At 42.1% G+C, this 13,635-nt stretch overlaps 1 protein-coding gene across 1 annotated transcript; it reads left to right on the top strand.

Moving 5' to 3' along the window:
• The first annotated feature begins 462 nt into the window (after positions 1-462).
• LOC132403168 (extracellular calcium-sensing receptor-like) lies at positions 463-13,187 on the top strand. The gene is made up of 6 exons (XM_059986520.1): positions 463-479; positions 8,265-8,556; positions 8,755-9,588; positions 10,165-10,392; positions 12,056-12,179; positions 12,274-13,187. The coding sequence occupies exons 1-6, from the start codon at positions 463-465 to the stop codon at positions 13,185-13,187; spliced, it is 2,409 nt and encodes an 802-aa protein (XP_059842503.1).
• The last annotated feature ends 448 nt before the right edge of the window (positions 13,188-13,635 follow it).

Genomic DNA, 13,635 nt, shown 5'->3' with positions numbered 1-13,635 from the left:
TAGTTTCTTATATAGTAAGATACAGTAACTAAATAGAGCCTTCGACCCATCCGGTACATGCTAGCCATCAAGCACCCAATATGAAGTTTTGGAAACAGGAGAGAACTGCTTCCAATTAAAAATACAGGGGTTGTATGATGATTTATATGTCATAAAACAATCTTGAAATGCATTGAAAATTTTGATAATTTGGCACATGAGGGACATTGGTGGCTGTCCGATTTTCCGGTATGTTGGACGTGTTTCTGCTAATAAACTGAGAGACATTATATAGACGTCACAATGTGTTTTAATTCATTTTTTCCATGTATGTTATATGTTTAAGTGCTCTCTGGGAAGCAGCACATTGCTGAATTAGTCTAGCAACAGAGGATTCCCAATAGTGGAATGTCGATTGGAATCGGTGCCTCAGCGAGGGAGAACGAAGCATAAGGTTTAGCGATCTAGTAAATGGAGCGGTGAATGACAGACGTCAACAGGTAAGTGAGATATCAGACTATCAGATTTTCAAAGGGAGATAGAATGAAATTCCTTTTGCTTATAGTTTCATGAACCTTGACATGAGACATGAATCAACTTTAAGGATCATGGATTAATTTTACTATTAATATTTACTTGCACTGTATTGGAAATTTGCTGCAGAGAGTTGGTCAGGGTGGGACATGCATAAAATACCTCATTAGCATTGAACAAATACATATAATAAAATATGAAAAAAAAGTTAACCGTTAAATATTCATATAGAATAAAATGTGCATAAACTATAAATACCAGCAAGTATTTGTAATGTAAACAGCATTATAAAACGTGGTTAAGGTGTTTACAGTACAATGCAATGACAGAGAGGTTAGGGTAAGGGTTAGGTTTGCTATCCTGAAGGTGTGGCAACCTAAAATGGCTGATCAGATTAACTGTCGGCGGAAAGAACACTTTCAGTTGACATGTTTTAATGTCCCTATAGGATTTCGTAGAAGGGAGCCATGGGGAAAACGCACTTCCTGAAGAGTGATATAATTCATCGCGTAATGCAGACAGTGGAGAGCTGAGTACAATAATAAATGTGGTGAGATTTTGTTTCAAAGATATCTGCATCACACTTCAGTTGCTGCCTCCATTTAGTCATCTATCTCTACTTACACCATTAAGATTGTGATCAGCTGAAAAGTGCAGATGAGGGAAGTCTAGGGATTATTGTAACATGGGAGAACACGGGATCAATGGCCAATGCAGACTCCTGGAGAACCAGAATTCCGTAAATGGGTTGTTTAGGGGCTTGATTTTATGTCCGGCGCTGAAATGCGACAAATATTCGTACATTGATGTGTTTCTTATCTGCACTGCAAAATGTTACGTTTCAAACATCTTTGCATGAAGCCGACACTCTGGAGCCATTGAGTTCAACAGCCAGGAGATTATGTTGAAGCTTTATAAATCTCTACTTACGCTTCATCAAGAATATTGCATGCAGATCTGGTCGCCCCGATTATCAAAAAAGTGTTGACGCTCAGTGAAAAAAAAAAGCCCGATGGTAATTGCATTGTATATACCCTCAAAATTCAAATCTACCCCCACCCAACTTCTCCTACGTTTCAGGGAATATTCAACCTTATGTAAGACCGGGCAACTTATTCAACCTTATGTAAGACCGGGCAACATCCTTGTAAATTTTCTTAGTACTCTTCTCAATTTTGTCAATATATTTCCTGTAAGTAGGACCAGAACTACAGGAGGTTCTTGAAATTCAGCCCTACCAGAAACTAAAACAACTTCAACATAACTTGTACTGAAAACATCATTGATGAAGGTGGATGTACCAACAGCTCTATTCACTACACTATTGTCTATTGACTGTACTTTTTTTGACCAAACCGCTATGTAGAGCTTTATGAGAGGCCTTTCCAATATTCACGTAAACAATTTTACTGCCTTCCGAACATCAATCTCGAGGTGACCTCCTAAAAAACAGTATAATCATACAATACTGTGCAAAATTTTCAAGCGCACGCGCGCGCACACACACACGTGCACACACACACACACACACACACACACACACACACACACACACACACACACACACACACACACACACACACACACACACACACATATAAATGATGCCTATGATATTTGCACAGTACTACAGTAACTTATTGTATTACAGTGTACTGCTTACGCAACCACAGCTAAGACATTATTTTATGACACATGTAAGTGATAATAAACCAGATTCTGATATGGACTTAGTTTTTGGTTTTTCTTTACATTTTTTGAGGATTAGAGAGCATACCGGTAGGGTAGTATTTTGCTCTGGGTGTCGGATTAAGAAACCTGGGAATCTTCCAGTCTCCCAGATGGCCACATCTGCACCAGGTGCACCGAGCTGCAGCTCCTGAGAGAAGTATTAGGGATCTGGAGCTGTGGTTCGATGACCTACAGTTTATTAAGGAAAGTGAATAGGAGATTGAGTGGGGCTGCAGGGAGTTAATCACCCCGAGGCTTCAGGAATTAGATAAGTGGGTGACGGTCAGGGAAGCGAGGGGAAGAGTTCAGATAGTAGAGAGCACCCCTGAAGCCATCCCTCTCAATAATCGTTATCTCGTTTTGTATGCGGTTGAGGATGACCTGTCAGAGGATGACTAGCGCGATCGGGTCTCTGGCACTGAGCCTGGTTTCGTGATGCAGTAAGAGAAAGAAAAAGATGGGAAATGCGGTAGTCATAGTGGATTCCGTGGCGAAGTTAAAAGACAGGAAGTTCTGTCGGCTTGATAGCGATACCAGTATGGTGTGTTGCCTCCCAGGTGCCAGGGTACGAGATGTCTCGGATCCGGTGCGCAGTATTCTGGAGGTAGAGGGTGGCCTGCCAGCAGTCTTGGTATACGTTGCTACCAAAGAGGTCGGATGTAAAAGGGGGGAGTTCGTGAGGAGAGTATTAAGGGAGTTCGGTAGGAAACAGAAAGACAGGATCTCTAGGGTAGTAATATGCGGATTACTGCCTGTGCCACGTGCTAGCGTGTGCAAGAACAGCATGAGCAGGCGTATTAATGTGTGGCTGAGAGTCTGGTGCAGGGGCTGGGCTTCAGATTCCTAGACTATTGGGGCCTCTTCTGGGAGGTGAATGACCTGAACAAAAAGGACGGGTTACACCTGCACTCAAGGAGATACAATATCCTAAGGGGCTCAACCCAGTTAGGTAAATGACGAAGAGGTAAATAGCAATAAATCATAGATAGTGTGCAACAGAGATTATAGAAATAACAGGCAGGAGATGAGACTTAATCAAATCCAGTGGCAGGAGTTACAGGGTAATAGAGGCGTGGTGCAGTAAAACAGAAAGCAACAAATACTGCATGAGAGTGTTATATTTGAATGCACGCAGCATAAGGAATAAAATGGACGACCTAGGAATTCAGATGCAGATTGGTAAGTGTGGCGTTGTAGCCATCTCTGAGACTTGGCTAAAGGATAGCTGCCACTGGGACCTGAACATCCAAGTATGGTACGGTAATTGGCAATGATTGGCTAGCTGGCAGAGGGGGTGGTGTGGCTCTCAGTATAAGAAATTATTTTAAATCATTGGAAAGTGATACCACAGGATTGGAAGGTGTAGATTCTCTATGGGTTGAGTTTAGAAATGCCAAGGACACTAATGGCAGTTGTATACCGAGCTCCAAACAACAGCCGGGAGGTGGAATACAAATTACAGCAGGAGGGAGAAAAGGCGTGCCAGAAGGGCAATGTCATGGTAATCTCTGGGGGTTTTAACATGAAAGTGGATTCGGAAAACCAGGCCAGTTCTGGACCTCAAGAGAGAATTAGTAGAATATCTCAGGGATGGCTTTTTAGAACGGCTTGTTGAACCCACTAGGTGATCGGCTGCGCTGGGTTGGGTGTTGTGCAATGATCCGGAGCTGATATTGAAGTTTAAGAGGGAATAAAATCAAATCCAATGTGTCTGTATTTCAGTGGCATTAAGGAAATTACAATGGTATGAGAGGGGAACTGGCCGAAGTTGAATGGAAAGGGCCATTTGCAGTAAGCACAGGCGAGATGCCATGGCTGGAGCTTCTGCGAAAAATGAGGGAAGTGCATGACAGATATATTCCAAATAGGAAGAATATTTCAAAAGGGAAGGACACTACGATGGCTGACAAGTGAAATCAGAGCCAAAGTAAAAACAAAAAAGAGGGCACACATGGAAGCCAGAGCTAGTGGAAAGATGGAGGATCTGGGAGCTTTTAAAAACTTGCAGAAGGAAACTAAACTGTTTATTAGGTGATGAATTATGCGAAGAAGCTGGCAATTAGTATCAAAGAAGAATCTAAAAGCTTGTATAAAGGGTAAACGCTTATATAAAGTGTAAAAAAGTATCGAGGGTAGACATACGACCAATACAAAATGACGCTGGAGATATTGTACGAACCTACAAAATACTCAACACATCTTCAAGGAGCGGTGTCTCTGAAAGGCAACGTCCATTATTAAGGAGCCCTCGGAGCCAGGTCATGCCCTTTTCTCACTGTTGTCGTAAGGACGTACAGAAGTCTGAAGGCCCACACTCAGTGATTCGGGAAAAGCTTCTTCCCCTCTGTTATCCGATTTTTAAATAGACATGGAACCCGTGAATACAACCTCCCTTTTTAACATATATTATTTCTATTTGGCACGACGTAATAAAACTAAAAATAAATTAATCAGTCAATTACGGTGTATTCAATATATATACACCGTAATTGACTGATTAATTTATTATTAGTTTTATTTTCTTCTTGTATTACATTGAACTGCCGCTGCTAATGTAACAAATCTGACGACACATGCCGCTGATAATAAACCTGATTCTGATTCTAAAAGGCACCATAAAGCTAATCCGTGCGCATCAGCTCGGTTTAGGACCCAACGGACGCCAAGTGACTGCCGGGAAACGTAAGCGTGCTCAACACAATTTCACCTTACAGTTATGTAGAAATAAAGTCTGAAATCAAACCAAACTCTCGTGCCTGACTCTGATCAAATGAAACAAAGCGGAGGGAAGCCACAGGTTAACTATTGGGAAGACAAGCAAGTGTGTACACTCGACAGCAGAATGCCAAAGCAATGTTTGTGTAGGAGTGAATGCGCATGTGTAATGAGTGCATTTACCTTGAGATTTGGGCTCAGGTAAAGATTAGGTTGCTTTGTTCCAGGACTCCTTGTGCTAACAGTGTCCCGGAGCCTACGTCTGCGGCACACACTTAGAAAAGAAACCGTCTGTCTAAATCTGGGCTCCGAAGGACAGCCGAAGAACACATGTGGTTTGAAGGGCTTGGAAACCGTTTCCATACCCAATTTTCCACGTCACAGGGTTGCTAATCATATGTGTGGCCAGAGTGGCGAATTTGGGAGGTTACCGGCGAAACTACCCTACCGGACCCAGGGAGGACTTCACTTCCTTTTGCTGTGAGGTTCAGGGCTGTTAGGGTTCGCTTCCATTAAGTCCACGTGTGCTCGAGCCTTTCTATGTCCCAGCTGGTAGCCAAGTTATTTAATTTCCATTTTTGCCCACTTGCGATTTTGTCGATTGAGGGTGAGGGAACATGAATATTCCCTCAGGAGCGTACGCGGATGGTCCAGGTGCTTCGACCACACCTGACTGCAGTACACCACGCCATCTAGGTAGGCCACCATGTAGTCCTCACAACCTTGGAGCACCCGATATATGAACCATTGGGAAGAGGCTGAGGCACCATCAAGACCAAAGGCAAACTAGTGAACTGAAGCGGGCCCAGAGGTGTGCAAATGGCAGTGGGCGGTTTTATTAGGGGAAACTGCTGGTAGCCTTTGCAACGATCCAGTGTAGTGGTGGGGTCTGCCGGTCCAATTCTTTCCAGCATGTCATCAATGCGGGGCATAGGATAAACATAAAGAAAATAAATGACATTCAACTTCTGGAAATCAGCGCATCTCAAGGTGGCTTCTTCGTGATGGTAACGTTAGGATTACTACAGTCACTATTTGAAGGCTGGATGACAGTCAGCTTCTGCGTGGTCCGAATCTTTACACCTACTCATAATCTTAGCCTTACTGATGTTTTCACTTACACAATTTTTCTCCTCTTGAAAAGTGACTGTTTGTCTGTCTTTGTTTATGTATAATTTTTCATAAGTTCTATGGTACTGATTTATTTTCCAGTGCGGGCAGAATAGCCATCTGGAAGTCGTATATTGCAATATAGAATAATATTGATAATAAAGTTTACTTTGACATGGGCTTTTGACTGTGAAACTACACTGTGAACCTCTGAGTTGTTTGAATCAATGGTGTTAAAGCCATTGTTATGTGTTATTGTTGCTGTATTTAATTAGCAACATGAATTTGCCTTGCAGCTAAAATGATCACTTAGCAACTCGCACATGCGATTTATCCCAGTGTCACAACATAGTTGTAATCATTCGGGATGTTCGTTATTTTCTAGCAGGCACAGATTTCTTCTGAGAATATCTTCTTCCCTATTTAAAGACGGACTCGTCTTTAGCATCAGTATTAGTTCAGAAGAAGACGTATTCGATAGTCGCCATCTTTCTTCCTGCAATGTTTCAGTTCGTTTTCGGAGTCCTGGTAGGATCGGCTTTTCCGCTGGGTTTAGATGCGCTAAACTGTAGGCTTTGGGAAAGAATCCAACTGCCCAACATATCTAAGGGTGGTGACATTGTACTTGGGGGTATATTTTCTGTGCACTTAAACAGTTTCCAGCAGATAAATTCATTCACCAAACGGACAGAAGAAAAGACATGTAAAAGGTTAGTTAATTATCTGATTGGTTGTGGCCTTGATAAATCGCTCTGTTTTATTCTTTCAAGAAATGAATTTACGATGAAATTTTACAGAGTATTTTTCTTCTTTGTTCAGTGACCTTTGAACTAATCTTACGTTGCGGGATATCGGCGATGATAAGAATTTTTCTCCTCATTAATGTTAATGTTGTCACCAATACATTATTACATAACTCCTGTACGGAACAAGGTGGACACCGAGTGCTTGGCTGAGGTCTTCTGCTGCCGTAGCCTAACCACTTCCAGGTTTGACGTGTTGTGGGTTCACAGATACCCATCTGCACGGCATTTCTTAACTGCTGGGCATCTGAGTTACTCTCGCCTTCCTGTCAGTTTGTACCAGTCTGGTAATTCTCCTCTATGTTGTCTTATGAACAAGGTGTTTTCACTCATAGGACTGCCTCGCACTAGGTTTTTTTTTGTTCATCGCACCATTCACTGTAAACTGTTCAGAGTTTTGTGCGTGAAAAAGGAAGTCCGCTGATTGTGGGATACTCACACTACCCTATGTGGCATCAACAATCATTTCACTGTCAAAGTCACCTAGTTCATATTTTCCTCAATTCTGATGTGTGGCTTGAAGAACAACTTTAAACGCCTGACAATATCTGCATGCTTTTATGCATTGAATTGCTGCCAAGTGATCAGCATTAACAAGCAGGTGTGCAGTTGTTCATAAGGAGTTAACCAATGACAACGGATTCAGATGGTTTGGTGAATGTGTTGTGTGACAAGGAAACCTGAATAATGTTAATTAAATCAAAAATAAAGGAACCATTATGTGTAGTTGCAACAGTAATAAGTAATAATTTAGCAATACAAAGCATCCGAATGACTGGAATTTTCAAGGGATAGACGTACTATTCTGACATTTATCTGACCTGAAACCAACGCCGATGTGTTCAATAATAAAATGTCAAGTCCTGTTGCATTAAACGTTGGAGACTCAGATTCTCAGATTCATATGAAACAAAGAATGAGGTGAAAACTCGTACCATCAAGATTTATGGATAACATCTGTAGAAGTGACGGAAGTTGGAGAATTCTTGTTGACTTCTGCCGCGATGGCGGCAGAGACGTGTGTGAGCGGGAGGGACAAAGGGACAATTACCCACTGAAGTATGGCAATAACAACGGGTGGTGCTAGGTAGAACAATCCTAATGAAACGAGGAAAGCAAAACAAAACCCATTATTTGCCATCCGAATCCATTATGACTGGTTCGATTTGGCATTATTAAAACATAGCATGGGTATAATACCAGAAATGATCAACAACATACATAGATAATTTTAAATAATGATTTTTGTATTGATACAGGAGCGTTTTTAAAGCGTTTATTGAAAGGAATATATCTAGCAAAACAAAAGAATACTCTCTGTCTCCATGTCGGTATATATATAACTATAATAACCCAATTCCAATTCCAAATCCAACCTGTGGTGATTTTCAGTTTTGATTTAAGGGGATTCCGCCTGTTACAGACCATGATTTTTACAATTGAGGAAATAAACAGAGATGAGAGACTTCTTCCGAACATCACACTGGGTTACAGGATTCACGACGACTGCAACACACCCGAGATTGCGACAGAGGTTGCTCTGGCACTGGTGAATGGGCAGGAAGAAACATATGTGAATCAAGCGTGTGACGGGCCGCTCAACATCTCCGGGATCGTTGGTGGCCGTGGGTCCTCGTCGTCCATCGCCATTGCAAGGACAACCGGACCTTTTCGAATACCACTGGTAAGATTTGGTTAAAAATTATAGTGGCCACAATTACACAAAAGGAACCAACTTTATTTTAATATCTACAGCACCAGTGAATAGGTTTATCACTGATATCGTCTAATGTTTGAACGTATCTTCATTCGAGCTCATGTACAATATTTCACCCTGTCGCACCCGCATTAACCCACGCATTAACTATCTGATTGAATGCAGGTCAGCCACTTTTCCACGTGTGTATGTCTCAGTGATAGGAACGAATATCCAACATTTCATCGAACTATTCCAAGTGACGAGCATCAGTCCAAGGCACTGGTGCATCTTGTTCAGAAGTTTGGATGGACATGGATTGGAACCGTTAACAGCAACAATGACTATGGGAACTCGGGGATGAGAGCCTTTGTCGAAGCTGCTGAGGAATTTGGACTTTGCATTGCCTTCTCCGAATCATTTCAGAGAACAGACTCTCCAGATAAGATCACCAGGATTGTACAAGTGATAAAGGAAGCGAGCACAAAAGTCGTGGTGGCCTTTGCCGGACTTGGCGAAATGCGCCTTTTATTTGCGGAGGTTCTACGGCAAAACCTCAGTGGCGTGCAGTGGGTGGGCAGTGAGGGGTGGATTACAGCAGACTTCGTGGTTGTAGATAGTGGCCGGCGCTTCCTTACCGGGGCAATCGGAACTGCTGTGCGTGCGCAGGAAATTCCAGGGTTGCAGGATTTCCTTCTAACAATCCATCCTTCCCGATTTCCCGGTAATCCATTAGTGATGACGTTTTGGGAAACCACATTCGGATGTACTTCTAGCTTCCATAGCGGGACCAATGAGGTTGGTTCAATTGGCCGGCTTCCATGGTGTAGCGGAAATGAGAGTCTGCTTCAAGTCGACAACGCCTACACCGACCTGACCATGGACGGGAACTCTTACATGGTATATAAAGCAGTCTACGCGTTTGCTCATGCGTTTCACGATATGCTTTCATGTGAAAGTGGCAAAGGGCCATTCCCGAACAAAACTTGTGCACGTCTTTCAACGTTTAAACCGTGGCAGGTAGGGAACGTATTACCTTTCACTTCAAACTTTTTATTGCAGACATCTTTCAATATAGCTATTGCAGTTTTGATATTCAGACCAGGGTATTACTTATACCGTAAATGGCAGGGCACTGAAGGTCAGAAAGATATACCTTGATGTACAAATGCACATTTCGCCAATAGTGGCCGTGCAAGTCGGCAGTGAGCATGGGTTACAGGAAAAGTTTGGATTTGCATACCTTGTAGTGTTGGAGAATTAGGAGTGAATTCATCGAACCCTACGAAATCATGAGGGACATAGATAAGGTGGACTGTATTAGTTTGTTCCCAAGGTTTAGTGAGCCCAAAATTAGACGGCAGATACAGACCAGGAGAGAAGAGATTTGAAAGTGACGGGAAAGACATGTTTACAAAGAGGGTACCGATATCTGGAATGTGTTGCCAGCGGAAGTGGTCCAGGCAGGTGTAATTAAGACAGATTTGGATAGTTCAATAGAGTAAAATATCTTGGAGAAGCATAGCAACAAAATCTTGAAGACAAAATCTCTTAAGTGCAAGAATCTTAATGCAATTTTTGAAGTCTATTTTTTAGCTCCTCCATTACATGAAGTCAATTTACTTCACCACAAAAGTTGGAGAGAATGTGCATTTTGATGAGAAAGGCAATCCAACAGCCGCTTATGACATTGTAAACTGGAAAACTAATGCAAACGGCAGCCTTGAAGTTCAGACATTTGGATATTACAACGGATCAGGTCCTCCGGGTAAAGAACTTGTGCTGAACCTACATGAGATTGTCTGGAGCGGTGGTAAGCGTCAGGTATGGCTGCCCTTTGAAAGTGACCAATTTTGTTAGCAGTTCAATCGTAATTATCCATTTTATAATACTACGTTATTGTAATCAACAGCGCAAGTAACGTATACTTGCATACATTGAATTATGGCACTTAAATACTTAGTGAAGGGACAGGGAGTCCATTTCAACCCAGGCATCACGTTGACGGTGTGGATTAATTCTGGAGTACAGCAACTGTAATGACATTAATACCATTAAGTAATATTTTATAGACAACTTAAGCTATATAACAAGCTTGCAGTAAATATTAAGTCACAATGTAGACGTCATAATATTAAAACGAGCATTGCTGAAGAATTCAAGACTTTCCTGTCCAGTTGTTACTCTTGGCAGCACTTCCGTGTTCCCTATGCAGCTGGCTATCCGAGAACCTCTGGTTGTGGGCAGTAGCGGTAATTCCATACTTTTGGAAGACATGAAATGAATTAATCATTCGAACTCAGAGAGATAGAAACAGCTCTGATGCGGCAGAATGGGGACCCCGGTGCACGTACAAACTGCCCTCCAAATCTGCTAAACTTAGCTCCTCTTCACAGTCCTCAGTTCAAATTTACACTGGATAATATTTGAATAGTACTTTTATAAGTATTGAAGTCACCATGAGCAGTTAAAATGTTCACATAAAAACTAATTAACATGGACAAAGTTTGGACGTTTCTTTGCGGGTTTCATCTGGTGAGGAAAATTAATGGTAATTTCCACACACGATAGAAAAACATCTCTCCAGCGCACAGTCCAAAGTCCCCCGTTATCTCTAGTCATAAGCCATACACTGCTGCTACAGAGAAAACATTACATGGCATGAAACATTACAACAAGATACATAAAGAAATGCAACATTACCTCGCTGCTCTTGAAATCTTGAAGAAATAGTAAAAGTAATAGTTAAATAAGGCATATTTTGACCTGTATGTGTGTGAAAGTTCCAGCATGTATAGCTCATCCTTATATACCCGAGAACGGGATCGGGTGTTCAACCATTTTATGGTAAGCCATATCGGTAGCTACGGACTCGCTTATCAATATTTCGAAATAGATGAAAATACAGAATGGCCGCTATACGTTTTGGTGACAATTGTTCATTACTGTTTTAAAATTTCACCCTAACTTTAAATTCATCCTGTATTACGATGGTTATGTTTAATCTCCATCACTGTTTTGTTTTCCCAACATTGTAAAAGCAGCAACATGTCTTACACTATATCACAAAGCATTTGTTACAGCTGTGTACAATTCTGAAGTGTGTAATTACAGGGAATATGCACTAATCTTTCCAAAGGCTGAATGATCAACGACAAAACGGCGCAGATAAGGTGATGAGGAAATTAGCAAATTATGCTCTTCCTCTGTATTGATCGTGGAAGAGCACGATGGAAACAGTTCATGGTCTTTGAAGCGATCTGCGATTCGTATCCAAAAGCAACTCTAAAATTTGTAAAGAAGAGAAAAACGAAAACATTCAAGGAACATTTGATGTAGTGTTTGTTGGAACTGTTAATCAGGTTAAATATCCAATACTTTGTATCTGTAAAAGTAATAGGGTCACAGACTAATTCCACACTTTTGAACGGCAGTCAGTACATTCCACATGCAAATAACCAAATATTATCTGTGTTTTTCGTTCAAGATTCCCCGGGCAGTCTGTTCTGAAAGTTGTTCCCCTGGCACAAGAAAGATAGCCAGGAAAGGACAACCAATTTGCTGTTTTGACTGCAAGTCCTGTGCGGATGGAGAAATTACTAACACTACAGGTGAGCGGATATACATGTCGGAATCTAACATTTACCCAAAGTGATTCCTCAAGCGTCCCCTCAATAATGGAATGGTCGCTTTTGCTTTTCACAGACTCCGCAAACTGCATGAAGTGTCCTCCCCTGTACTGGTCCAACGATCAGAAAGATCAATGCATCCCGAAGAAAATAGAGTATCTGGGTTTTACTGAAATCCTAGGCATGGTTTTGGTGATACTCGCTCTGGTTGGATTGTGTATGTCAGGTCTGACAGCGGGTCTCTTCTTTAGACATCGAGACACACCTCTGGTTAAAGCTAACAACTCTGAGCTGAGCTTCCTCCTTCTATTTGCACTAAGCTGCTGTTTCTTATGCTCGGTCTCATTCATTGGCGAACCGTCACATTGGTCCTGTATGTTACGCCGCACGGCGTTTGGTGTCTCGTTTGTCATGTGTATCTCTTGTGTTTTGGTCAAAACCATTCTGGTGCTGACGGCGTTTAAGGCAACACATCCCAGCAGTAACAGGATGAAATGGTTTGGTCAAAAACAGCAGAGGATAAGTGTCTTCTTCCTGGCGTCCGTGCAGGGTTTAATATCTGTGCTTTGGCTGCTCATTGCGCCTCCTTTCCCTGTAATCAATACCAAATATTACCGGGAGAGGATAATTTTAGAATGTGATACAGGATCCTCTGCAGCCTTCTACTTGGCCTCGGTTTATATCGCTCTATTATCGTGCATTTGTTTTGTCCTCGCCTTTCTGGCACGGAAGCTGCCAGATAACTTTAACGAGGCAAAATGTATAACATTCAGCATGCTCATCTTTTGTGCGGTTTGGGTCACTTTTATTCCGGCCTCAGTGAGTTCTCCTGGGAAATACACGGTGGCGGTTGAAGTGTTTGCAATCCTGGCGTCCAGTTTTGGATTGCTGCTCTGCATTTTTGCGCCGAAGTGTTTTATTATTGTAATAACTCCGGAGAGAAACACCAAGAAGCACATTATGGGTAAAGTAGATGAGAGGAATCTTTAAAGGTGCGTTTCGATATATCCTGGCCTTTAACACCATAGAGTCGCTGATTCACAGAGCAATACGGCACCCATGCAGACCCTTCGGCCATGGCCGTCCATACACGTCTTATTGTCAGCCCAGCTGATCTCAAATGCCTGCGTTCGACCTGATCCGCAGATACTGAACCACTCCATGTAGCTGTCCAAATGTTGTTAAATTATACCACTGTATCTTCTTATTCTCGTCTTCTGGCATCCAGTTCGATAAACTCACAACAGTCTCTGTGAAGAAGTTTCCCCCTCAGGTTTCTTTCAATTATTCCCCTCTCAACCGAAATCTACGTCCACTAAGTTTGGGCTCTCCTAACATTAGGAGGGATTGCTGTTCACGCCTTTCATAATTCTAAGCAATTCATTAAGGTTGAGCTCCCTTCGCTTCCGTAACGGAAAGTAAAAACCTAACTGGGGCA

Source organism: Hypanus sabinus, chromosome 2 (assembly GCF_030144855.1).
Source record: "Hypanus sabinus isolate sHypSab1 chromosome 2, sHypSab1.hap1, whole genome shotgun sequence".
In the NCBI taxonomy this organism is placed as follows: domain Eukaryota; kingdom Metazoa; phylum Chordata; class Chondrichthyes; order Myliobatiformes; family Dasyatidae; genus Hypanus; species Hypanus sabinus.
This window is presented reverse-complemented; position numbering and strand designations above follow the sequence as displayed.

Excerpts from the sequence above, each read along its gene's own strand:
- LOC132403168 (XM_059986520.1), top strand. Across the intron at positions 8,557-8,754 it reads GACCTTTTCGAATACCACTG|GTCAGCCACTTTTCCACGTG; the intron begins GTAAGATTTGGT and ends GATTGAATGCAG. Across the intron at positions 12,180-12,273 it reads AGAAATTACTAACACTACAG|ACTCCGCAAACTGCATGAAG; the intron begins GTGAGCGGATAT and ends TGCTTTTCACAG.